The 27,815-nt window shown below is 42.0% G+C and overlaps 1 protein-coding gene across 4 annotated transcripts in view; it reads left to right on the top strand.

Annotated features, from left to right (window-relative positions):
- TEK (TEK receptor tyrosine kinase) overlaps positions 1-27,815 on the top strand; it is a 92,864-nt gene that overhangs the window by 44,423 nt on the left and 20,626 nt on the right. For all 4 annotated transcript variants that reach the window (XM_035723697.1, XM_035723699.1, XM_035723698.1 and 1 more), the window contains 10 exons: positions 5,064-5,174; positions 6,442-6,594; positions 9,329-9,460; positions 10,044-10,184; positions 10,752-10,880; positions 13,626-13,777; positions 15,399-15,543; positions 20,604-20,765; positions 22,145-22,279; positions 26,743-27,030. In XM_035723697.1, the coding sequence (XP_035579590.1) occupies positions 5,064-5,174; positions 6,442-6,594; positions 9,329-9,460; positions 10,044-10,184; positions 10,752-10,880; positions 13,626-13,777; positions 15,399-15,543; positions 20,604-20,765; positions 22,145-22,279; positions 26,743-27,030 (1,548 nt within the window). The remainder of the gene's footprint in view (positions 1-5,063; positions 5,175-6,441; positions 6,595-9,328; positions 9,461-10,043; positions 10,185-10,751; positions 10,881-13,625; positions 13,778-15,398; positions 15,544-20,603; positions 20,766-22,144; positions 22,280-26,742; positions 27,031-27,815) is intronic.

Raw genomic sequence — 27,815 nt, 5'->3', positions numbered from 1 at the left:
AATTTGTTCCAACCTCACTGGTGATTTCATTTGGCGGTAGGGAGGTATAAATGAAGTTTGAAACCTTTTCACATCTAAACGGCTGTCTCAGAGTGTCCATCAGGAAACATAGGTTATTTTCTTCCTAGTTTCATTTGAGAAAGAGCTTTACTTTAAGGACATCAAACCTTGCAAAGAGGGTTTGTGAAGTTGTTAGGGAGGAGCCATTTATATCTAAATAACACAAAGGAGGGCGCCTGGGTGGCTCAGTTGGTTAGGCGACTGCCTTCGGCTCAGGTCATGATCCTGGAGTCCCGGGATCGAGTCCCACATCGGGCTCCCTGCTGAGCAGGGAGTCTGCTTCTCCCTCTGACCCTCTTCCCTCTTGTGCTCTCTCTCATTCTCTCTCTCTCTCAAATAAATAAATAAAAAATCTTTAAAAATAAATGAATAACACAAAGGAATGTGTTAAAAGCATAAAGAGGAAAACTTGAGATCTGACTCATCCATATATTCTTTCATTCCTCAAGTACTCTTAGGCCTCTTTTTGTGTCACACATGGGAGCTGCAGTGACGGCAACATTTCCTGAATACTTACGTGCCTGACATTCCCCTAGCCATTTTATATAGGTTACTGTATAATTTAGTCTTTACCAAATGTCTCTCTGGTGAGGGCTGTTAGGACTGGTTTTAATAGATGAGGCTTATACCTATTGCAACTTAGGTGCATTCACACACCTGGTTTCCATTGTTGGACCTGGAAAGGTTCACGCAGGCTGATCCCAGAAGCCAGGCCCTAACCAACACCCTGTGCTGCCTTTCAAAACAGACATGAACTTGTGTCTTGGCGGTTCAGTCTAGCAGGGGCGCTGTGCTGTGCAGGGCCTGGCGTGGGGACATGCAAGGGCATTTGGAGAACAGCCTTGGGGCGCTTATCCTGGATCCCAGGGGATGTGTAAGGTTTCTGGAGAAAGGGACATCTACATGGAGACTGAGGATGAGTGGGACTTGGTGAGACATATGGGAAAGGAAGGAGCAGAGGAGAAGGAAGTTCGTGACTTGAGTGGGAGTGATCCCGTGGTCCATTTGCAGAACTGAATATAGTTCAGAATGGCTGCCGTTGAGAGCTGAGGCACGGGGCCTGGAGGGAGATGGGTCTGGAGAGCTAGTGTTGTTGAGCAAGTGTGGGCATCTTGAGTTTGTGTCTCAGCTTTCACACGGATTCACAGTCAGGAGGCCTCGGGTAAGGGACTAAGTCACCCTTAACTCCATCTGCCACATGGGTAGATAGTGGATAGCACACTCGTGAGACTGTACAAAATAATAACGGACATAAAACTACATCATTACGCTTAGTCTTTGTCATTAAAGGAGACACCCAAAATTGAACTCAATTATTTTACATCGATGAGAAATATCTTTGTTCATAACTGTTACTACCATCTCTTCTCTTCACCAGCCCTTAAAGAATAAATGAATCATGTCCTTAGTTAAGTTCTGTCGATGAATTAGCCCATCCAAATGACCTTGAACAAGTCACCTTCAGATTCAGGCCCTAGCAATCTCATTTATAAACGAGGTACTAGGACTTTAAAGCCTTTTGAGTGCTAACATTATATAACCTCTGAAAGGCTTCCAAAGCCAAGTAACCTAGCACAAATCCTGACCCTCCCATGAACTTGCTGTGTGACTTTGGACAAGTTACTTTACCTCTCTGTATCTTAATTTCCTCATTTGTAAAATTAGGATAATTGTAGGATCTATCTGATAGAGACATTGTGAAAATTAAATCTGTATAAAGTGCTTAGAAAAAGTAGTGCCTGATAGTAGGCACTATTGAAAGGTGCTTATTGTTTTCATCATCCAGTCAAGTCACATGACATTAATCTATGTGTACTGTGTCCAAGTGGGGCTCCTTTGTCATCAAAGCACAGCATGAAGGTTGTAGACCCCTCTATTAATACTCAGCAGAGAACAGTCAACCTAGAGCCCCTAATACAGGAGGTGGCAGACTGGATAGCAGTGGACTCTGCTGTGACCATGTTTCCACCTAAGAAAAAAGGGAGCTTATGGGACGCCTGGGTGGCTCAGTCTATTAAACGTCTGCCTTCAGCCTAGGTCATGATCCCAGGGTCCTGGGATCGAGTCCCATATCGGGCTCCTTGCTCAGCGGGGACCCTGCTTCTCCCTCTCCCCCTGCTGCTCCCCCTGGTTGTGCTTTCTCTCTCTCTCTCTCTCTGACAAATAAATAAATAAAATCTTAAGAAAAAAAAAGAAAGAAAGAAAACAGGGAACTTAAAAGCCACCAAATCTGAAAAAATAAAGAGCCACAGAGTGGGGGAAAAAGAAAAGCCCCACTGGAGTCAGAGTCAAGCCTAGTGGGGAATGTCAGTTCCTTTTCAGGATACAAAGCTGAGTGAGAAGTTCCATGGTCAGATCTTCACACAAAGGGGCAGAAAACCAAAACAAACCACAGAGAAAGGAACAACCGTATAAAATGGTCAAAAAGATTCTCACAGGAGCCCAGGATCATGCCACAGAGAGCAGGAGCTGAACGCGTTAGTTTTGCTGGAGGAAGCCCCTTGTCACTGCGAGCAGGAGCCCCATTAGGTCTCCCTGCTGGTCGTGCGTGCCTTCCCTGCATGCTTGATCCATCTTAGAACTGTGAGAAAGCTGCCGCGGTTCTCCATATTACAAATGTCAGCTCAGCAGTGTTGTCATTTGTTGTTATTTGGAAAGGATACTGACCTCTTCTAAGTACCTGGGGGCTTGGAATATATCATTTCATATTCCCAACAACCTTTCAAAGTGAGTACTTTTACTTCTAAATTGGAGACGAAGAAGCTGAGATGTTCAGAGGTTAAGTAACTCATTCAGAGAGGTCCAGTAAGTGGTGGGGAGTGGCTTCAAGCCCAGGACTGTCTTCTTTGAGTGCTCACACTGCCCTTGGATCTATCCCATTTTCTCTCTAGATGTGCCACATGTCACCAAACACATTGATGGGGCTGTCCTGGCAGGGCACCATGCCTGGGTGTGCAGGCACAGAGAACAGGCAGAGGAACCTAAAGCTGAGTACTTCTGAGTGTAGTTCAAGGCATCTTCTGCCCCCAGGGTAGCCCTCTAAGCCCATGGTGTGCACGTACCTAATCAGCCTCTCTCAAGCCACCAGTCTGAGAGCCACAGAGGAGCCAGGAAGGAAGGCTGATTCACCCCGTGGTCTGCAGCAGGCTTGCTTGCTCTTAGGCTGAAACGCCATAGGGATCCAAACCTTAGGGCACAGGGTGCTTTGCTACTGATTTCTAATTTAGGTGCTTCTGGTCAGAGAACTTGTTCTACAGGATATTGATTCTATGTTATTTATAGAGATGTGCTTTGTGGCTTAATAAAGGAGGCAATATTCTTGAACACATGTTCTTATAACTGGGTACAGGGATCCGTGAATAGCCAACAGATCTTTATTGCATTACTCAGGTTTTCTTTATTTGTCCTTAGTTATTTTTGGTCCGTGATGCATCAATTTCTGCAAGTTTCCACAATGCTTGTGGATTTGTCAGTTTCTTCCTTTAATTGGGTCAGTTTCTGTTTCGTGGGTTTTGAAGCTGTTGTTAGATGCATATATAAGTTCACGATTACTAGATCTTCCATTTTTTATATCATCATGTAAAGACCATCTTTATCCCTAAAATTTTGTTTTGGCTTTGGAATAAATTATTTTTTCTGACATAAATATTACAATACAAGCTTCTTTCAGTTAGTGAGTCTGGCATACATTTTTCTCTCCCTCAGTCTTATGTGTTACTATGTTTAATGTGTAGGTCGTGAAAAAGGGCACATATATATGTATATATATATGTGTGTGTGTGTGTATTTTTTAAAAATTCGTTCTAGGATTCTCTGGCTTTTGACATACATTTGGCAGAATCTATCTTTTCTGTATGCTGTGATTTTTATTTGGGCTTTTTTCTCTCCTTATGTCTCTCCTGCCCTCCATGTTTAGGAAAATCATATATTCTGATTCTCTTCTTTTAGTGGTGATCCTTAAATTTTAAAAATTGGCTTAACCTGTATGTCAATTATATCTCAATAAGGCTGAAATTTTTAAAAATTGGCTTACCTCAATAAAGCCTAAAGTTAATCCTCCCTTATTCTTGTAATTGTGGCTCTCTGTAGATTATGGTGTAAATTAAGGGAATTCAATTGTGGCTGGAAGAATGCTAGAAGATTTTATTCATACATCTTGTCCAACAAACCAAAGGACTCTGGCAATGTTGTGTTCCAAGACTGACACAAAGAAAGATGTTTCCAAAAGGGTTTTATAAAGCCAAATATACAATAGCTTCCCTAGGGTCTTCCCAGTACTGCCCAGTTTGATTTTTACGTCAGTATGTGTGTATGTCTATATATTTAATTATATATTTATATTATATAATGTATATTTATATATATTATTCAGAGGAAGATACTGGATCTCATCTTTGCCTTATTGTCCAATAGTCCAATATTTACACCATTGGTAAAAAGTCCAGCATTGTGCTGATTCCATTCGAGAAATGCTTGTAGCATTCCAAAGCAATTAGAATTAGTTGGATCAATACAACCCAAAAGGACCATGACCCAAAAGGGAAGAGCCATTTGGCAAATATCTAACCATTTCTATTATTTTCCACTGTGAGAAAACTTGGTAGGGATTGGAGAAGGGTGTTTGATTCATTGTTACTATAGTTTATAGCTAATATCAGGTCTTAGTTTGATATCAGATATTAATCAACATAAAGTCCTTATCTCCCCAACTAGTTGTATGGAAAAAATGTGTATATGTATAGTGTGTGTGTGTGTGTGTATATATATATATATATATATATATATATTTACCTTTTTACGGAGAGAATGACTATTCCTTTCATCACATTTTTCAAAACCTTAACGAAGTTTAAAACCCATTAGCTGCCATTATTTTTCCTGTTACAAATCAGCTGACTTCTGGCAAGTGCCAGCCCCCATCTTCTGAAGTTCAAAGTTCAGTTGCTCCTGGAGAAAATGTGTGACCTCATTTTCTTATTTGTTTTCTTTCTCTCTTTTAAAAGCTTCCTTCCTACCAGCTACTTTAACCATGACTGTGGACAGGGGAGATAATGTGAACATATCTTTCAAAAAGGTGTTGACTAAAGAAGAAGATGCAGTGATTTACAAAAATGGTGAGTATGTGTTTCGTTTCCTGCCAGCACCATGGTGTGAGACATGAGATCGCACGAAACATATTGGGTCATTATCCTGGTATAGTCTTGGGGGCAGATGTTGGAAGCAAAGCTGTTATAATGCAAACCAGTAGAATCTTATTAAAGAAGCTCTATTAGGCAATGTGGTCGGTTGCTTAATCAAGTGAAATAGAGATTTATATACATATATGAATGTACGTACATTCTATACTTATGAATATATAATATGAAATTGTGAATGTACAATAAACTCCCATGATGTGATAAGTGAGGTCCCAAATTCAGCCATGTGAAATGAGGGTTGCTTGATTGCAAGGTTAAGGAAATTACCAGATGGAGCCTGGGAAGCCAGCTGGTGGTAGGTCTGGGAGTCCAAATGTGTCTTACAAATCTGTCCAGTTCCCATTGGGGAAGATATGTGCTACAGTGAGCGCTGTGAATTGTGTAAGACTGTTGAATCACAGATCTGTACTTCTGAAACAAATAACGCAACATATTTTAAGAAAAAAGAAAAAGAAGAAGATAGCAGGAGAGGAAGAATGAAGGGGAGTAAGTCAGAGGGGGAGACGAACCAGGAGAGATGATGGACTCTGAAAAACAAACTGAGGTTTCTGGAGGGGAGGAGGGTGGGGGGATGGGTTAGCCTGGTGATGGGTATTAAAGAGGGCACATTCTGCATGGAGCACTGGGTGTTATGCACAAACAATGAATCATGGAACAGTACACCAAAACAAATTATGTAATATATGGTGATTAACATAACAATAAAAAATCTAAAAAAAAAAAGAATGAGCAAATCTGTCCAGTTCCACCTGTGGTTTGGCACCACCTGGTGGCAGTCACCTCATCCAGCTGAAATATTGATGGGGCCTCTTCTGGGTTCTGTGGGTGGTTAGGACTTCCATATTGGACTAGTGATTCTAGGTATCTCCTGGTTAATAGATTAGTGGCAGGAATGCCTTTGCCTGTTCATCTCTTCCTGCAGAAGATAAGCACTTTAGCCTTACCTCTATGTTCATACCTTTGCTGGTAGATTGTGTAGACTAGCCTATCTGCTCTAGCACCATAACTTTTTCAATTTGGGGGAGAGCATTGCATGGCTCAGCCTTTTCATTCTTCTACATCCAATATGCTAGAGCACATTTTCTGTATCCAGTCAGGGAGAGCTGATGAAGTGGAGAGACCAGATAGGGAAACAGGAGTGTCTGCGTGTGACCCACTGTTCTCCACTCTTCTCCCTTATAAGGTTCCTTCATCCACTCAGTGCCCCGGCACGAAGTACCTGATATTTTAGAAGTGCATCTGCCTCACGCTCAGCCCCAGGATGCTGGAGTGTACTCAGCCAGGTACATAGGAGGAAACCTCTTCACCTCGGCCTTCACCAGACTGATAGTCCGGAGTAAGTGACTGAGAGGCCAAAATCTGCAGTGATTTGTTTGTTAGGATTTTTAGCTGCAAATAACAGAAACTGACTCTGGCTACTTAAGCAAAAACCGGGGATTGGTTGGAAGTATACTAAGGACTCTAGAAAACTGGTGGAACAGCTGACAGAAAAGATAGGCCCCAGGGAAGATCTGGGGCTCAGCATGGATGGGGGTGGATGGACTTTCTCTGTAGGAGGCTACTCTTACCCTAACTGTGCTTCAGCAATGTTTCTTTTACTTACTAAATTTGAATTCCCAGGATAAAGAATCAGATTGGCCTAATATATGTCAGATGTCTCCTGGCCTAGACCAGTGAGCCATAGTCAAGTGTGGAGCTGCATACCACAGTGCTCTCTAGGACTTCACACTTGAATAGCAGCTTCCTTCCCATTAAAAGGGGGCATACAGTGAACTGGGCAGTCTCCCTTAAAGGTATCTGATACATGGGGATGAGTTGGGCCTTCTGGATTGGTCTAATATTTAGTTAAACATTAAGTCTCCTGTGAGGCGCTTGGGTGGCTCCGTCAGTTAAGCCCCTGACTGCTGATTTCAGCTCAGGTCATGATCTCAGGGTCATCAGATCAAGCCCCTCGTTGGGCTTTGCACTCAGCACGGAGCCCACTTAAGATTCTTCCCCCCCCCCGACCCCCGCTCTTCCCTAACCCCTCGTGCTCTCTCTCAAATAAATAAATAAATAAATAACATCTAACATTCACTAGTTAGAACTAGTATAAACACTCTGCCCCCCCCTTACAACTATCAAAGTGGGGAGTAACTATCAACCATTAGTTTTTATAAGAAATTGATTTATAGAAAGAAAAACCTGCCTTGGCTTTTCCTCGCTATACCAAGTGTTCATGATATTAAACAACTCAGGTCTAAGTATTTGGGCTGTTCTGTCATTCTTCTAATGATTGGAATCTCTAACTCATGAACAGTTATTCTTTTTCTTTGCATTATATTCATTCGTTTGTTCATTCAACAAATATATATTGAACATAACTCTGTGCCCAGCGTTGTGTTGGTATGAAAATACAAGGATAAGAAGTTTCTTAAACAACCAATGAGTTTATAGGATTTCTCTCCGTATTCACGAATATTTGGTTTCCTAAAATAGAAAAACTCAGGGCTTTTGATGAAAATCGCAGAAGCCTGATCACATCTTGTTGCTTATCAACAAACTCTTTTCCTAGCTTCTCTATCCCCAGGAGGTCACTCCAGTTTTCCCCTCAAGCTTTATTCTTTTGTCTTTCCCAGGCTGAGGGGAGAAGCTGGGAAAGGTCTATAGATAAGTAGAGAGCTAGAGACAGTTTAATGTAACAGGACGCCCATTTTCTTCTCCATGAGCTGCCATCATTAGTTTTCAACACGTGCAAATAACCTGTGGTCTGGCTCTTAAGAAATCACTAATTGTGCAGAAGTATTTTTCCCTTTATATATTAAGGCATGTAAATATTAACTTTTAGACATTTTGTAGCTTTATCTATTAAATGGAAGTCTGTAAGAAAGGGTCTGTGTAGACAGTCTTCCTGATTATTTTAGAGAAAATACTGATAACCAGGGGTTCTTGCCAAAGAAATTATAAAGTTACATCAGCTGTAGGCACAGGTCCAAGCTTACCACCGTGAGACTAACATTCAGGGACAAAGACATTAGTTCCTTTCAGATGTGAAATTTAAATCCCTGACCACAAAAGGTCATGCCAACCCCCTTGCGTTTTTTCTTTATATCAGAAGGTGTTTTTGGACCCAAAAAACCATCTAAAATCACAAAATGTTAGAAAGGAGTATCTAGGAAATAAGAATCTAGAAGCCTTTTACCATTCTTGTACTTTAGGTCTTAGTTATATTCTTTCACCTCCTGTATGTTTTTTACCTGAAAACAGGTGGATGCTACTAGCTTCTGAGCTGAATCTTGTCTCTACAGACTGCAGACCAGAGGTTCTCACACTCTGGCATGCATCACAATTATCTGGAGGACTTGGTAAGCATAGATTGCTAGGCCACCTCCGATTCAGATGCAGTTTGAGATTGGAGATTTGCATCTCTAGCAGATTCCCAGGTAATGGAGAAGCTATTGGTCAGGGATCACACTTGGAAAACCATTGTTCTAGCTCTGATTGTACCTGCAGCTCTGGAAAAATGCCAGGCTCTCCTTCCCTGCCTCCCCTTTGCTTGGAACACACTCTGCAGCCTATCTTCTTTGTTGATTATGTGGTCATGCAGAGTCCTCTCTCACATACCACCTCCTCCGGGAAAGCCTTCGTTTATACCCTCTTCTATCCCCAAGACGGGATTAGGTACTCCTTGTCTTTTTTTTTTTTTTTTAAGATTTTATTTATTTATTTGAGAGAGAGAGACAGAGATAGCGACAGAGAGCACGAGCAAGGTGGAGAGGGAAAAGCAGGCTCCCCGCCAAGCAGGGAGTCCGATGCGGGGCTCGATCCCAGGACCGTGGAAACATGACCCAAGTGGAAGGCAGATGCCTAACTGACTGAGCCACCCAGGTGCCCCTCCTTGTCTTTGTTTCTATCCTTATTACCTGTTTCCATGTCTGTTTCCCACAGAAGGCTGTTAGCTTTTAAGAGATTGTATTTTGTTTCTCTTCATTTACTAGTGTCCGCTAAAATGACTGCCATGTTGTAGGTGCTCAGTAAAGGTTTGGGGAGTGAGTGTGCTCTACTCACCAGAGCCTTGTTTTCCTTAAAAGGATGTGAAGCTCAGAAGTGGGGACCTGAATGTAACCGTGTCTGCACTGAGTGTAAGAACAATGGTGTCTGCCACGAAGATACAGGAGAATGCATTTGCCCACCTGGGTTCATGGGGAAGACCTGTGAGAAGGGTAAGTCAAGAGTGCTTGATGAGTAAGTTGTGGATGAAGCGGGGGGGGGGGGGGCGGAAATTGGAGGGGGAGACAAACCATGAGAGACTATGGACACCGAGAAACAAACTGGGGGTTTCGGAGGGGCGGGGGGTGGGGGGGAGGGGTTAGCCTGGTGATGGGTATTAAAGAGGGCACGTTCTGCATGGGGCACTGGGTGTTATACACAAACAATGAATCATGGAACACTACGTCAAAAACTAATGATGTACTGTATGGTGACTAGCATGACATAATAAAATAAAATTTAAAAAAATAAAAAGCCATCATTGCTGGATGTAGAATTTTAACTCTGTACACCACTGGGAACAGAAACTAAATGGCCCGTGTTAGGTCCTGTGGGACCTTGGTGTGAACTGGAAAAAGGTACCCTTTCCTAGAGGTTCTTTATTGCCAATCACTGTAAGGCTGTCCATACCACAGCTGAGATTGGATTATTTTCCATCTTCACTAGTCTAGGGGAGACCCGTAAAAGAAGATGCATACATTTCAAGGGGTTGAATATTTGACGCTGAATCATCTTTTTCTCCCCCCACCCCCAAAGCTTGTGAGCTGCACACATTTGGCAGAACCTGTAAAGAAAGGTGTAGTGGAGCAGAGGGATGCAAGTCCTATGTGTTCTGTCTCCCAGACCCCTATGGGTGCTCCTGTGCCACAGGTTGGCAGGGTCTGCAATGCAATGAAGGTATGTGCCAATCACACCCTTGAACAAAAAACGTTCTAGCAGGTATACCAAGGAGATCCAGCTTGCTGGAGATAATAGCGTGGGAGGTACCTGGACTGTTGACTCAGCTGTCCAGGGCTGAGCTACAGGGTTTTGAATCACAGATGTTTTCATCCCAAGTTAACGATGCTTTCATAATTAAGACTCTGGACCTTATAGAGAGTGCTTCTCAAGCACATCATCTGGGGTTCTTATTAAAACACAGACTCTGATTCCATAGGTGGTGGACTGGCTCCTGAAGCCTGCGTTTCCCAAAACTCCCAGATGGTGCTCACGCTGCTGGTTTTGAGACCACACTTTGAGTTGGAAGGCCATAGAGATTTGTTTTTTGTTTTTTGTTTTCAGTGGGCTGTAGATAGCAGAGCTCTGAGGTCCGATCCAGACAGGATTTGGGATTTGAAAATAGAGGAAGATCTTTTCTTCTGTGGGCCTTATGGAGGCAGTACTAACTTCACCTCCTAGCCACCCACAGCCTTAGTTTTCTCCCTTCGTCTCTGTTAACAATGGTTCTGGTGTCTTGGTTCACAGCTTGCCAGCCGGGTTATTACGGGCCAGACTGTAAGCTTAGTTGCAGGTGCACCCATGGGGAGCTGTGTGATCGGTTCCAAGGATGTCTCTGCTCTCCAGAACGCCAAGGGCTCCAGTGTGAGAATGAAGGTAAAGCAAGGTAACACTGTAGTTAGGGCCACGTTTAGCATGTCTGAACTGAGCTTTGCTGGTTATAATTCTTGCCCCAGCAGCCCAAATTCCTCAAACCCCTTCTGTTTCCATCCAGAAGTTGGGAAGAATATATCCCAAGTCCTAAAGGACAACATTCTTATTCTTTACTACAGGCCCTCCTACTGGCCTTCATTTCTCCTTCCACTGGGAATAAACCATGTGCTCTTTGTGGCACAGAGAGTGACACTGGCTCGCTGGGGGCTCTGCCTACCTCATCTGCTCCCTTCCCCAGGAACGATCTTTTCCCAGGATACATACAACAGGGAAGAACTACTTTGGAGGGATATGGACAAAGGATATTTTTGAAAAGAAAGATTAAAAAAAAAGAAGCAAAAAGAGAAAAGATGAAGCCTCAAAACGAAATTTTAAGTAATTCTAGTTCAGAAATTACTGTAGAGCCAGGGGTCCACAAACTCTGACCCACAGATCAAATCCAGTCTGCTATTTTTTTTAACAGCTTTATTGAGATACCATTTTTATACCATGACGTTTATTCCTTTTAAATGTACAATAGAATGATTTTTAGTATATTTACAGTGTCATGCAACCATTACCACAATCTAATTTTAGAATGTTTCTGCCATACCAAAAAAAAGCTTGTACCTATTAGTCATAACTCCCATTCTCCTCTCCTCCCACCCCTGGCAACCATGAATTTACTTTTTATCTCTATAGGTTAACTTATTCTTGACACTTCATAAACTGTGAATGGGATCACACATGATGTCTTTTGTGGCTGGCTTCTTTCCCTGACCATACAGTTTTTGAGGTTTAACTGTATTGTAGCATTTATCCTTTTTATTTCCCTACTGTCTGTTGTTAATTTGATTGGCACGTAGCCACACTAATTTATTTAGAATTTATAATCTATGGCTGCTTGCACATGACATCAGGGTTGAGTAGTTAGTTACCAGAGAACTTTCAGCCTGCAAAGCTGAAAATATTTACTGTCTAGTCCTTTACATAAAAAGTTTGCTCATTCCTGCCCTAGAATATACTTTTTAAAATTAAAAGAAACACATTTTTACATATTTTCAAAATGTAAAAATAATGAACATATATTACTTTTCCAATCCTACAAATCTAAATGTTACAGAAAGGAATCTACACTCAGCAGCAAGACCAAGACCTTTACGGCTTTTTCTCTGTTCATTTTTAAAATCGAACAAATATGGGAGGAAAATACCAACAATTGTTTTCTCAAAGGCTTTGGCTTAGTTTTACGTATTCACTTTCTTCCCCCAGTGTTCGGAGTTTTGGCCGCAGGGCAGGAACCTGGGAGGGTCTAGGAAGGGAAGGAAAGGCCTTGGGGCTGCTGGAGGATTGGGTTGAAAATAGGCAGTTAGCAAACTGAAGGATTTGAATTTTCAATTTCATGCCTGCTTTTCTTTTCTGAGCCTGAAGTTGCAAAAGGGGTGAGCACCTCAGACCTAGATCCAGGCCCCTGGCTTTCAGAGAGCAGCCCCGCACCACCCCCCCACCCCCCCACCCCCGCCCGCTTCTGCTCCATCTCCACCTGTGCACCCACCTTCACCTCCGGGGGACTGCAGGAAATGCAAGGCGACAGTGCAGGAAAGACTTAACTGCCTTCAAAGTGTCAAAGCCCTTTTTAAAGTTCCTACGCAAATAATTTCTTAAGCCGAAAAATCTGGTAGATTCTAATCACCGTCCCTTCAAGTCTACAGACAGGTCAAGGAATTACCCTTGTAGTTCTTAGACCTCTTCCCTTCCTGCTCCATACCCTTTACTCATTGTGTTCTAGGCCCGGGAAATAGGACATCAATATAAAATATGAATGTTGTGTTTACCGTGGCCCCGCCTACCCTCACCGCCCCCCCCCCCCCCAAGTGTCCAACAGCTTGTAAGTCCCTGCTGCTCTTGGGGGGCATTTCCAATAACCCCAGTCTTCACTAAGTGCTGGACTGTTTTCTACTGTGTCTCACATGTAGTTACAAAGGGATGAGGTTCTCTAAGACCCTACAATTCAGAATAAAATTGTTATATTTCAGGATTATTCATTCTCTACAATGTAGGTATTAGGCAAGGAGTCCTGATACCCTTGTTGATATCAGAGACGTCTTTCGGTATTGGCGGCAACACTTGTGATTGGGCTGTTGCCTAGAAGCAGTTTGGGGGAGTAGTTCTATTCCACTTCACTTCTTGCATGTAAGTGTGAATGTTTTTCATCACTTGCTACTTGCAGATTCAATGCGCTGTGTCTTGTATATCAAAATGGAGGATCATGTTGGTCAGCAATATTGTGGGATTGTTTGCGGAGTCCAAGAGGACCTAGTTTTTGTTTTTGCTTTTGTTTTTGTTAACATTCTCTTAAAACGTAAAAAGGAGCTGAAAAGTAAGGCCAGGGAAGATGTGGTCATGATGATCATTTTAATATAAGACTGTCCATCCCAGATCCACTGAGGGGAGCACAGCATTAAGGCAGAGTGAGGACTCTGGATTCATACAGATCTGAGCTTGATTCTGGACTTTGAGCCTCAGTGTCCTCATCTGTAAAATGGGGACCACAGTAGCGTTCCCCCACAAATTTATTATGTGATGATAAAACAATATAATACTTGCAAGTTTCTTACCTGGGATGTGACTTGCCAAATGGTAGCTGCTTTTATTACTGTCACTGCTGTGTCAAAGATTAGATTTCACAGAGCTGTTTTTCTCATGCAGGCACGCCAAGGATGATCCCAAAGATAGAGGATTTGCCGGATCACATAGAAGTAAACAGTGGTAAATTTAACCCCATCTGCAAAGCGTCTGGCTGGCCACTACCTGCCAATGAAGAAATGACTCTCGTGAAGCCAGATGGGACAGTGCTCCATGTAAGAGTTATTCTTAATCTGGCTCCTGACACCACTAGATGCTTTCAATGGGTAATCCCCTTGCTACAGGCTGGATCCAACCCCGGGGCTTGCATCGTCCGAAGCCAGAGTGTTGTTATCTTGGACCGAATGCCGTGTCCCTGGGGAGGTAGAGCAGAGTCACTGCAGCCTGGCCAGTACCACAGGGCAAGGTTGGAAAGAGACCACCACAGTGGAATTGAGGAAGCTGAGTGCCACCGATCGCACTCATCCTGCAGAACTTTCCAACTGTGTGTGTTGAGAGGTATACGTCAGTCTATGCAGGCTCTGCTCCTCACCGTATATCCCCATGTTCTAACTTCTCATATCGGGAAGAATGAGGTGGTCTTGTGGCCACCACCAAAGGGTGTGGCAAGGTGTGGCACCATGAATCAGCAGGAGATTCTCATGTTACCTACCACGTGCTATCAAGAAATGGAACTCTGATGACTGGTCTACTTCTCTTGTGTTCTTTGGAACAAAAATTAGAGTATAAAAGAGGGGAGTTCAGCCTAATTTGGTTGATTCTATATAGATCTGCTCTCACACTTCCCATTCAGAAACCATAAACCATGGAATCCCCTAGATCTGAATACATTCCTTGGGCCCCCGACCTCTTCACTCTGCCCTTGTTGCTGGTGCTCAGCACTGATTAGGTTGTTGTCCAAGCAGTTCTTCTTTGCTGGAAAGGACTAAGCAACTTTTCAATATGTTCCCCTTCTCTCTCCCAACAGTCTCAAATGCAGCACAGATAGTTCCCCAAAATTCTCTGTGTCACCAGAGATCCTCAGGAAGTTGATGTATTTTCTTATCTAAGCATTTTGAAATGGTTATCTTTTTTTTTTTTTTTCCTCTCAAAGATGACTGAAAATCAACCTGACAAGAGGGTAGATGCCAGTGGTCTCCTGGGAGCGGGATATGTAGAATGTGCCATTACTGGTTTCTACACATCAGATGTTCCTGATTCCACTCAACTCATTAGGTAGTGAAGCCAACTGACAGCTTTTTAAAATCTTGTTGGCCTTTTCCTGAGTTAATGGAAGTAACAGCTACCATCTAGTGAGGGTCAACCGTGCTGTATTCATGCTGCTTAATATTCCCTGTCCTCTTTCTATAGAAGTGGAAATTGGCTGGCTGAATTTGAGTAAGGGATTGGTCAAGAGTGGCAGAGTAGGGATGTGAATTGAGGTCCATGTGTCTTCAGAGCCCTGATTTTTCCCACGATACTCCACTCGATAGCTCCTCAATTATTTTGGGAAGCCATTTTGTCCTCTCACCCAGCCATCTCTGTACTAAACAGGGAAGGGACAAATGTTTACCAGAGCAGTTTAAAGGAATTAGATTCCTAGCCTGTAAGTGTTTACCCCACACTCCCAAACACACAAACACAACAGCAGGATCTGAGAGGGCATTAATCCAATATAAACTTTCAGGGCTACTACAATAGCTTTGGAAATAAGCCAGTGATTATACTAGTGTTGCATTTGGCTTCTTAATCTCTCCTAGAAAACTTCTTATCAAACAATGAGATGGGGTCAGTGTTATGGACCTTTCGTGTGTTTATGCCTCCCTAGAAGCTTTTATTTGTATTTGACCCTTCCAGCCAAAAGACTTCAACCTTACGAGTCATCTGTCAGTGGCCACATTCACTATCCACCGCATCCTCCCCCCTGACTCAGGAGTCTGGGTCTGCAGTGTGAACACTGTGGCTGGGATGGTGGAAAAGCCTTTCAACATTTCTGTTAAAGGTAAGCTCCATTTTGTAGAGGAAGAGCTTGCATCCTCGATGCACTGTGTTTATGTATCATTGGGTGCTGCTCCCAGATAGAAATGTTATCTGAACACTAAAATGACTTTTTGGATATTTTCTAGGATACTACACCTTAAATTTTTTTTTTTATATATGCATGAAAATGGAAAGGAGGGATTAAGTAGATGACCTTTGGAGTCATATAGCCTGGGCTTTGGTTTTTGTCCCTAATAGCTAGAAACCTTGTGTATAGCCCTGAGCAAATGAGTTTAATCTCTCTGAGCCTTTCCTTATTTGACAATGAAGTTTAGTTCATCTACCTCTCAGGGTTACTGTGAAGATTTGTTAAATATGCAAAACACCTGGAATTGTGTCTGGCACAACATGTCTAGTAGTGTTTTAGTACATGAAAAGTTTGACTTCATCATTGTTGTGACTTCCTATTCATTATTGTACAAAATAAGTTGGAAAATACTTTGAGAATTACTCACTTATTTTGAAGCCCAGGCTATGCTATATAATGAACATGAATAATTTTTTTTTCACATATTCAGCATTGTAAGTATTCTTCCTGCTATGAATTAGTATTTCAAAATGCACATTAATCTAAGTAGGTGGCTATACATTTGTGGCTTGATGGGGAGAAGGAACATGGAGGTAAATCTGAGTTAGCTTGGCTGGTACACATAGATACCACAAGGAATGTTAAATTTGGAAGTTTCTTATGAGCCCATTTAGACAAAAACAGCTAACAGCTCTTGGACATATTTTGTAGAAAGGCACTGGGCTAAGTACCTCACATACTTCCTCTTATTTAATTATTATAAGAACTGTATGCAACAGATACTGTTATCACCACTTTACCAGTCAGAAAACAGGTTCAGAGGGTTTAGTTAACTTGTATAAGGGAGCACATCTGTTAAGGAGTAAATCTTAGTTTTGAACCTGGGTCTCCTGGCTCCAAATACTGCACCATTTGTCTAGACCATTTCATTTTCTGAGTCTCCTGTGTTAAAGTTTAGGAAGCAAGATAACCAATACAGACTTGTATTTTACACATTTTGTTACTTGATGAGGAATCTTTGGGCTATCTGAGAGGTGATTTCCATAAATGAAGTAAGGCAAATGTCCAGAACATAATCTTTTTTAAGAGACCAATAACATTAGCCTAAATACAGCCTTGTAGACTGGGATTCTCTACCCTGAGCATCCACATAAACTGCCACAGAATCTTTAGTATTTTTTGGAATTACTGGAAAAAACCCTGATCTGTTTTATTCAGTAGAACATTCACATGATGAAAACAATTTCTTATATCTTGCATGTTCTTGAAAGGAAGGAAATGATATGCAGACAAGACAAATTACCGTATTTTTAAGCTTCTTGGAATGTTTGCTGCCCATGGAAAATAAATAAGTCAAAAATAAACCATGTTGCTAAGATTCAGAAGAGTCAGTGGTTCTAATTTTTATTTTTTAGTGGAAGACACAGCACACAACATCAACGCATAGAAGCATCTGTAATACTAAGTAATTGATACCTCTTCATGTCATATTTACTGATAGATATAAAATCAAAATCGCCATTAGGTAAATTAACCAATATCTTTAATCATAGTATTAAAAAAAAAAAAGATGCAAGACTTTACTACCAGAATACAAGTTGGTACAACCCCCCTTTGGAAAACTGAAAATATATGCTAAAGTTAAGCATACACATACCTATGACCTGGCAATTCTCTTAAGTATAAGCTCAAAAGAAATGAGTGTATAAGTTCAAAAAGATGTCTTCAATGTTCAGAGCAGTTTTATTCATAATAGCCCCAAACTAAAATTAACCCAATTATCCATCCACATTATAAGGGATACATAAATTGTGTATTCATACCTAATGGGTTGCTAGGGCTGCCATACAAATTTCCACAGACGAGGTGGCTTAAACAACAGAAATTTATTTTCTCACGTTCTGGAGGCTAGGTAAGTGATCAAAGTGTCAGCAGAGTTGATTTCTCCTGAGGCCTCACTCCTTGGCTCATAAATGGCTGTCTTTTCCCCGTACTTTCACACGATTTTCCCATTGTGTGTGTGTCCTAATTTAATCTTCTTATAAGGACAATAGTTGCCTTGGATTAGGAACCACCCTAATGACCTCATTTTGACTTCATTACCTTCTTAAAGACCCTCTCTCCAAATAGAGTTACCTTCTGAGGTACAGGGGATTAAGACTTCCACATAAGAATTTTGGGGTAACACAGTTCAGCCTGTAACATCATACAGTCAATATTAAAGAGCAATAAGAGAGAATTCCTGCAATAGTATGGATATCGTAGACATAATAGCACACGAAAATACATGCTTTATGATTCCATCTATACAAAGTTAGAGATCAGGCAAAACTAAATGATAGTGACAAAAGCCAGGATAATATTTCCCCATTGACAGAGAAGGGGCACAAGGGTGCTTTCCAGGGGGCTGGAAACGTTCCCTGTCTCAATCTGGGTAATGGTTACATGGGTTTGTGCACAGGTAAAGTCCCTCAAGCTAAATGCACTTAAGATTTTTGCACTTTATAATATGTATATCTCAATACAAATTACTAAAAGACAACAAATAAAATGATAAATTACTAAGAGGAAGCTTTTGGAGCAGTTTGTTTCATGCTTACAAAAGTATCATTTTTACAAGATCCTGGCATTAATAGCTACAATAAAATAAGTATTTGCTGGTTTAAGCAAACAGGTGGTCTTATTTGATCATACAAGGGAAGCATGACTTAACAAATGAATTTACTCACAGAAGTGCACTCTTCTCAGGAACTGCCCTAAAGTAAAAACACTGGCAGAATCTGAAAGATTCTATGTTATGTAGCATACATCCTTGGGGAGAAAAAAAAAACAGGTATGCATTTTTAAGAAGGATGGGCTGATGGAGCTATAGAACTCACTAGAAATTCAATTGACCAACACTTATACAGCACCTGTAAACCTACATGGTCTTTTACCTAATGGAATTTAGAGTCCATTGCAGTGTTTTACCACATTTTGATCATTATCACCTCACCAAGGAACCCCTTTAGAAATTTATTCCCAAACTCTCCTCCCCTCACCATAAAATGTTAATATCATGAATGTACTGCTTATCTGTTTATGTACTGTGGCTCTTTGGAAGGCCATTGTAATATCGGAGGCTTTTTCAATCCTGCAAGAATTAATTTTAACCTACATGGGGGTGTTATGTTATCCTATTAAGAATACATGGTCTTTGACATGGGGAGATTATTCTGGATTATCTGGGTGGACCCACTCTAATCAGATGAGTCCTTAAAAGCAGAGAATTTTACCTACCTATCATCAGAAAGCGATCACAGTGGAAGAAGGGTTCAAGATACACGATGTTGTTGACTTTAAAGATGGAGGAAGGGGCCACAAGCCAAGGAATGCAGGTGGTTTCTAGATGTTGGAAAGAACAAGGAAACAGAGTCTCCCTTTGAGCTCCCTTACAGCCCTACTAACACCTTGATCTTAGCCCAGTGAGACCCATGTCTGACTTCTGACCTCTGGAACTGTAAGAATAAATTTGTGTTGCTCTAAGCCAAAAAAAGAAAGGAAGGAAGAAAGCAAGGAAAGAAAGGAAAGAAAGGAAAAGATAGAAAGAACATGCATGGTCTAGAGGAAGAACAATATTAAATGTTCACACAAAATCTCTAAGACTAATAAATTCTGAAAATTGCAATGGAGGAAAAGATTAAGTTCTTTGAAGCCTAACTGGGGGGTATAGCCTCTGTGAAGAAATCACATCAGAGCTGATTGCTGAATGATCAGTTAAGAGGTAACAGAGAATGGTGGGAGGTCTGGTGCATTGCTTTCAGGAGAACAACATTTACAAAGAACCTGAAACAGAAAGGAGCTTGTTGCATTGTTGGAGAAATTAAAAGTTCAGGGGCTGGGTGATGGGCATTAAGGAGGCACGTGATGTGATGAGCACTGCAACTGATGAATCATTGAACACTACATCCGAAAGTAATGATGTACTCTATGTTGGCTTATTGAATTTAAAATTAAAAAAAATAAATACACAATAAAATAAAAAGAAAGGTCAGTGGCACTGGAGGTTATTGGGTGAGGGGAAGAGGAGGCAGGGGCTCAATCGTGCAAGGCCTGACAGGTCATGTTATGAATTTTAGATTTTATTCTAAACATGATGGGAATCCATGGTAAGGTCTTGAGCAGAGGAGTGATCGTATTTTAAGAAGTACTTTGTGGATAGTGGGTTAGAGGGGCAAGAACAAAGCCAGGCGATCACAGTGCAGGCGACTGCATTGAATCTGAACAGAGAACTGAGTGATACTGGAGATGGGTAGTTCTCGAGCCCTGACACCTCAACCACCAGCCAGTGCCACGTCCTTGACTTCCTCATGAGAAAGAATTCAAGGAGTCAGAGTATAGCAGAAGAAGTTTTATTGCAAAGCCAAAGTACACACTGAAAGGGGATGGGCAGAGTGCAGGTACACTCAGATACAGGATCTGAGCTGCCCTGGGTAGACGTAGGGGAGTTCTGCTGTTTATAGGTGGTCATAACGAGTGGGTGATATAGTCATGAAAGGTTCTGGGAATAGGCGGGAACTTCTAAAAACTCTGAATATCATTACGCATGCTTTGTGGCAGCTACTAAGCACAGGCACAGTCCAATTTTTCTCTTACAAATACTCCATGATCAAGATGGATGAGGAGTACTCTAGCACCCCCAGTAGAGGAGTCATTCTTTGTCATTTGCAGGCTAACTGGGTCTGTGTGCGTGGGCGCCATGGGCTTGAGCAACAACGGGAAGCTTATGGCCCTGAGAAACCACAGAGCTATCACAGGGTTTACTCAGTTGTCACAGTCTGTCAGGTGTCAGACTCCGTTCCCTGTCTTTTGTTCCATCTGCTGTTAACCAGTGTTTCCCTATGTACCTGCCTCTAGAGGGTTTTGTTGGAAATGTAAGGTTACCCCTCCTCTATCCTCACCAAAGTACGATAATCAAACTCGAGACTAATCTGATTGTTGAAAATTTTGTTTAGTTCTTCCAAAGCCCCTGAATGCCCCAAACGTGATCGACACTGGACATAATTTTGCTGTCATCAACATCAGCTCTGAGCCTTACTTTGGGGATGGACCAATCAAATCCAAGAAGCTTCTATACAAACCTGTTAATCATTATGAAGCTTGGCGGCATATTCAAGGTAAGGTTTGAACAGGAAAGACTCCAGCTAAAGAAGTGGCACCAGGAGAAAAAAAATTCCTCACATATAGAAACAGAGAAATCCTCTCTCCCACTCTCATTCCTCTGCCCCAGGGTAGTAGTGGCTGTAGCCAAGGATTCCATTTCAGAGTTAATTACCTACCAATTCTTTAGTCTCACTATGCCCGTGATTTCCTAAAAAGGACCCTCTATGCATTGTTATGTAGATAATTGAGGAAGTTACAAAAAGGAGAACAAAAGGAGGTTTTAGTTTAGTATTAACCCAGCTGACCTGGATATGTGGAATTAAGTCATGGCACTGTTACCGAGCCCTTCACATTCTATTGTAGACTCAGCCAAAATTCAGAATCCTAGTGACAGAAGGCTGATAGGCTAAGTTGCTGTTGACAATATCAAAGGCTAGGTTTTATTAAAAAGCAGCTTTTTTTTCATACGGTGGTAATAATCCATCGTCACTTTCTGCAAGCGGACATCCACAAAATGTTCTTTTTTTTTTTTTTTAAAGATTTTATTTATGTGAGAGAGAGAGAATGAGAGAGAGAGCACATGAGAGCGGGGAGGGTCAGAGGGAGAAGCAGACTCCCCGCCGAGCAGGGAGCCCGATGCGGGACTCGATCCTGGGACTCCAGGATCATGACCTGAGCCGAAGGCAGTCGCTTAACCAACTGAGCCACCCAGGCGCCCCACAAAATGTTCTAAGAACTCTTGAACACAGCCCAGTTTTTTTTCTTACCAGCTGCAAATTTATCATATGGTAAGGCGGTACTTTTGCAATACCTGCGGAGAACAGAGCCTGGCTAAAGCAAATAGCTAAGGAGAAAAGATGCATATACTATTTGTTTAGGAGATCTATTTTCAATGGCTTCAGAGCCCTCCATTTGTAAATGGTATGACTATTACAAATGTGCTCTCTGGTCTTTGTAAGCAAACCCTCAAAGAATCTCTTCTGTTGATAGCCTGATTGCAATCACTATGTATTTAAAAACGGTGGCAATTAAATTACATTATTTTAATTGAGATTCCCCACCCCCCCTTAAATCTAATTGTTATTCCATATGGTTGAAGATTTGTGTGGTTCTACTCTACAAATGAAAAGACAAAAGCCCTAGAGCAGACGTGATTAAGTGGCTCAGAGAGACTTGCATTAGTTTGTACATAGTAACCTGGAAACTTCCTTAAAAAAGCCTCATTTTCCTTGTGTTAGGAATGGTGAGGCCCTGAAGGGGGGGATTGCCTGTATCCCTTAGACATTGTATTTTTGAAAAACCAAACACTAGTTCACATCACAATAACAGCATTCCACTTTAAACAATGTACAAGAATGCCAACTTAAGTTTCCTGGACTTTCCCTCTTTGCAGTGACAAGTGAGATTGTTACACTCAGCTATTTGGAACCTCGCACAGAATACGAGCTCTGCGTGCAGCTGGTCCGGCGTGGAGAGGGTGGGGAAGGGCATCCGGGACCCGTGAGACGGTTCACAACTGCTTCTATCGGTCAGTGGAAGCAAACAGCATTTCTTCCTGCACTGGGTGGGAGGGGGGAGGACGGGGAAAAAGGAAGGAAGACCAGGAAGGGTGGTGGTGGGCGAGTGGGTGGGTGGGGATGCAGGGGGAAGGAGTTTGCTTTTGAATGGGTGGGAAAGTGACAGGAAGGTGGGCAGCTTGGAGCCAAATAGTTCTTTTCTTTGGGCTGCACTCCTGGTCTATGTCCCTGGGGGAGGGTGTCTGCGGCAGTACGGGGACAGAGGAGGAAGCAGATGAGCCTTCAGGAAGTCAGGGCCATCCCTTAGGAGTTGGGATTTACTTAGCAGCAACTGCTTGGCTCCTGAGTTTTACCAACAGCTTCCTGTTTCCATCTTAAGGGCCTAAGCCAGACTCTTGGCACATACGTACTTCAGAAATCCCAGTTTATTTATTTTTGAAACTAATTTCTCATTTTCCAAAGTAATTCGTGCACAGAGTTAAAACATCAAATAGGATGAGAAGCTTTTATCTGAAGAACAGCAGACCCCTGTTCCACCTCCCCACCCCCCAAGCTGCCTCCTATAGGCAGCCCGATTTACCTCCTTAAGCTACTTCTTTTTTTTTTTTTAAGATTAGATTTACCTCCTTAAGCTACTTCTTTTTTTTTTTTTTTTAAGATTATTTATTTATTTGTCAGAGAGAGCACGCACTCCTGCACAAGCAGGGGGAGTGGCAGAGAAAGAGAGAGGAGCAGGCTCCCCACTGAGCAGGGAGCCCAACGCGGGGCTCAATCCCAGGACCCTGGGATCATGACCTGAGCTGAAGGCAGATGCTTAACCAACTGAGCCACCCAGGCGTCCCCCTTAAGCTACTTCTTATTGGATATATGCCTCCATGTTTCTAAATCAGTGGTTCTCAAACATTAGTATTCATAAGAATTACCTGGAGAGCTCATTAAAACAGATTTCTGCCCCCCACCCCGAGTTTCTAATTCAGTAGGTTTGGGGTCAGGGTTGGGCTCATGATTTTGCAGCTCTAAGAAGCTGGCAAGTTGTACTTGATGTTGTTGATCCTTGATCCATACATTCTAAGTAATATATGTAGCGATATTTGATTGATCAATGTTAGTATCGATTGCCCTTCTATTGTGTTAATTGAGGGTCCCTTGAATTTGTGAAGTTTCCTTGACACTAACCTAGGCTCCAGCTTTCTGCTACCCAGGTACCCCTCTCTGAAACAAGGGAGTGATCCCTTGTAAAGTTTGCTTTTCTAGTGTTCACTGTGTCTTATCATTTGTTACTGTCTGTGGTCAGCCCTGTATAGTTTGAAGTTCACATATATTTCATTCATATAACCTTAAAGGGTAAGAATTATCTTCCCCATTTTATAGATTGACAAGTAGCATCTCAGAGTGGTTCATACATTGATCTTCAGAGTTCACATCCTTTTATTTCTCCAATTATTATTATTATTATTTTACCTAGGATCCCAAAGATACCATTTCTTTATCCGAATTGGTAAATTTTCCTGTTTTTAGTCTACTTCATAAAGGCAGAAGGATCCAGAATGAGTGTGCTCTCCTGCAGGGGAGTTGCATCCCTAACAGAGACTCCCCCCTTCATTCCCCCCCACCTCCAAATTTCCATCTCACCAGCAGCATCCTTTAAGAACCAAATGGAACTCAAGAGCTACTCTGGTCCTTGGAGAAGCAGTGTACAAATAAGGGATGGTTTCCTGGGACCTCACCAGGTAGCAAATACAAAAAATAACACCAGAAACTCTATATAAGTTAGAAGACGAAGAGATCAAAGGGGCCTCTGCTCTGTGGTCAGGTTGCTGCTAAAAGGCAAATGGTAGTTAATTCTCTCTCTGGCCAGTGTTGATGAATCCAAGGCGAAGGTCATAATCTGACTCAGATGGAAAGTATTTATGGAACAGATCATAAAACACTTCACAGACCCACACGATACTGTCTTCAGTACTCAGAGTATGTTCCAGCCAGGATGTATTTAGAAGTCTCTTGGAATATTTCAAAGTAGTTCTCAGGGGTAGGTAGGGAGGGAATTTTTTTTTTTTTTTTAATTTTATTTATTTTGACAGAGAGACACAGAGAGAGAGGGAACACAAGCAGGGGGAGTGGGAGAGGGAGAAGCAGGCTCCCCGCTGAGCAGAGAGCCCGATGTGGGGCTTGATCCCAGGACCCTGGGACCATGACCCGAGCTGAATGTAGATGCTTAACGACTAAGCCATCCAGGCGCCCCGGTGGGAGGGAATTCTTGAAGGTTCTTCTTTTCCCATCATTTGAATTTTGCTGATGTTTGTTTTTTAATTCATCTGGCAGTTGCACTATTTATAAGTATGTTGATTTAATGGTGAAGACCAGGAGGCCAGGAGCGGAGGGAAGAGATCCCACTCTGAACACAGGCAGAAAGAGGGCAGGTAGGGAGGGGTGAAGGGTAAGTCATGTTCCTGAAGGAAAGGAAAAGGGAAATGACCATTTATCGAGTGACTCTTCTGTACCAGGCCTAGGCTTAGGAGATTTGCATCTGTGCTCCAAAACATCAACTCTGTTCTGCTTTGTCATTAGAAGTTTGCCTGCCTCCTCTGGGCGCCTTCTTTTGGAACTTAAACTTCAGAGATAAGCAAAAGGAGTTATCATCACCTCTTTCAACTTGTAAAGGTTATAGAGAAATAATAGTTATTTAGAGTAATACATGTATTAATATTAAATAGTTAAAATAATGATTTTATTTACAAAGGCTACAGAGACTAATTATTTCTTTAGCATAATGCCAAGCAAATTGTGAGACCTGATCGCTGGTTCTCCCTAGGGTAACACGGGTCAGAACTGGCCGGTGGGAGTCACTGGCTTGGTGTATGGAAACAGACCCTTTCTCTCACTTCTGACCGAAAAGAGCAGTTTTCCAACCTTTTCTCCCTCTTCCCCTCTCTCCCCGCCCTCACCTTCCTCCTCCTTCAATTACTGCCCCCTTTAGATACCTGTGTCCTTAGGACAAAATGTCTCTTTTGTCCTAATGTCTCCCCTGCCATGAATTTTAATACCATAGATATATTTATAAACTGTGGCCCTACATAAGCAATTGTAATATCTAAAATGTTCCCGTATCCCACGAACCAGTTTTTGCCCCCTTTAGGGGCAATAGTGTCCCCACTGAGAATGCATGAGTTAGAGGATCCCTATTCTATGTTTTGAAATATATGTTTTGAAATATCTGGAAGTGAAAAGTCAATTTACAATTATAACTGAAAATACAGAGTCCTTCTGTGCCCATTGACGCAAGATAAGACAGGAAGGGAGAAGGGAGGGAGGAAGGAATGAAGGAAGGAGGGAGAGTAGGTTATGTAAGAGTCCCTGACTCCTTCTATTTTCACATCCATTATCTCATGTGCTTCTCTTGAGTCTGAAAGATAATTATTTCCATTTTGTGTTACATGTGAACTTGGAGAGCTTATGAATTTTCTCAAGGCCTCAAAACTAGGCAGGCTCCTATCTCTTTCATTTCAAAACCCATGTTGTTTGCATTCAGGTGCCTGTCTGGTAGCCCAGGTTCTTGGCCAGGGCAGGGGTGGTCATAGCCAGCACCTTGCTGTGATCAGAGCAGGGCGAGCCCAGGCCCTGCCACCACAGCCGTTCCAGGGCTTGAAATTCTTGCTACAGGGAAGTAACCCTGAAATTGCGTTAAAATATATTGCTCAGAATTGTAACTAAAACACTGGATAGTTACCAACCCCTCCTATCCCACAACCTTGGAAAATCCACTGTTTTATCAGTTTCCTCCCTACCCTTCAGCAATTGTAGCCATGACTTTTACCAAATTGCAACTAGAGTTTTTTCTCATGCATTAGAAATATTTTTTTTGGCCTCCCATACTACTCCCAAAGATCTATTTTAATCCATTGGATGGTTGTATCATAATTTATTAAAGCACTTTCCTATTTCGAGCGTTTAGGTTTCTTCTGATTGTTTGCTATTATTAAATAATGCCATAATGAATGTCTTCATGCACTTTGGTTTTTCTCTGCCTCTGGATTATTTCTTCAGCATAAATCCCTGGTGCAGTCAGGGCCAAAGCAGACGTTCATTTCTAGGGCTCTTGAAAAATACTTCCAAGTTGTTCTCTAAAGGAGTTCCTCTACTATAGTTACTCAAACTACAAATTAGAATTGTTATAAATATTTGCAATTTTGATAGAAAAAAAAGTATGACATGGCTGTTAGCTTGTGTTTCTTTGATGGTCTGTGAAGTTGTCTATTATTCTAGAAGCCAAGGTTCTTCTGTAAAGCTGCCCTTTGGGGCTGTTGTGCTTCACCCGATGCAAAAATCATGATCTAGGGGCACCTGGCTGGTACAGTTGGTAGAGCATGTGACTCTTGACCTTGGGATTGTGAGTTCAAGCCCCACAGTGGGTATAGGGCTTACTTAAAAATATCTTTAAAAAAAAAAAAACCATGATCTTTCTGATTTCTCCCAGGTCTGCCTCCTCCAAGAGGTCTCATTCTCCTACCAAAAAGTCAGACCACTCTAAATTTGACCTGGCAACCAATATTTCCAAGCTCAGAAGATGATTTCTATGTTGAAGTGGAGAGAAGGTCTGTGCAAATGAATAGTGACCAGCAGAATATCAAAGTTCCAGGCAACCTGACTTCAGTGCTACTTAACAATTTACACCCCAGGGAGCAGTACATAGTCCGAGCCAGAGTCAACACCAAGGCCCAGGGGGAATGGAGTGAAGATCTCATCGCTTGGACCCTTAGCGACAGTAAGTAACTCACATGGCCCCAACCTTGCCTGAATGACATTTGACTACTGCTGCTTGGACTTAGCTGCCATCAAGTCAAGACTGCTAGACATCATAAAAGGCGGTTAAGGATGGAAGCTAATTAGTGCCCCCACCCCAACACACCAAACCATTTAAATAACCTGTAATATGTAAGAAAGGCAGGACTGTGCTAAAATTTACCTTTCCTTGGTATGCAGTTATTTATTAAGTAAATTAATAACATGAATAAGGTTTTCTGGGGTATGTTTAATTTGTTATAGGACAGTTTTCAAGATTGTTCTGTTTCTTCAGCCCCCCAGATGCTGACTAATTAGATAGGTCTTTCCTAATCTTAAAAGCTAAATGACTCTGCTTGAAAATCTTCATAGTAGATAATTCTTAGGGTTATAAAATATATTTGAGAGCAATAAAACCTTTTTTCTTTCAGAATATTCTGCAACTCAGGCTTTTCTCTATTTCAGATTGGTCATTTAAAATTAGTTGGAACTTCTTGGGTTTCTTGGTAGTATTGAAAGTTTTTCATCATTAAGCAAAGAGTTCTGTTTAGATTCACTGCATTAGAACTGTGTCTGTGTATTTTGGAGTCCTTGGAAAGATAAAATATGTCTTGGCCACACTGACTACTGCTTAGGTTAGGATCACGGGGTCCCTTGCCAACACCCGATGTCTCAGGCTCTCTTCTGCAGCTACCTCTCCACTTGCTCAATACCAGGTGTAGAAAATGGCTCCGTGTTCCTTCAGCCACTCTCTTGTATCAGTGACAT

This window comes from Zalophus californianus, chromosome 13, assembly GCF_009762305.2.
Source record: "Zalophus californianus isolate mZalCal1 chromosome 13, mZalCal1.pri.v2, whole genome shotgun sequence".
Taxonomy (NCBI): domain Eukaryota; kingdom Metazoa; phylum Chordata; class Mammalia; order Carnivora; family Otariidae; genus Zalophus; species Zalophus californianus.
This window is presented reverse-complemented; position numbering and strand designations above follow the sequence as displayed.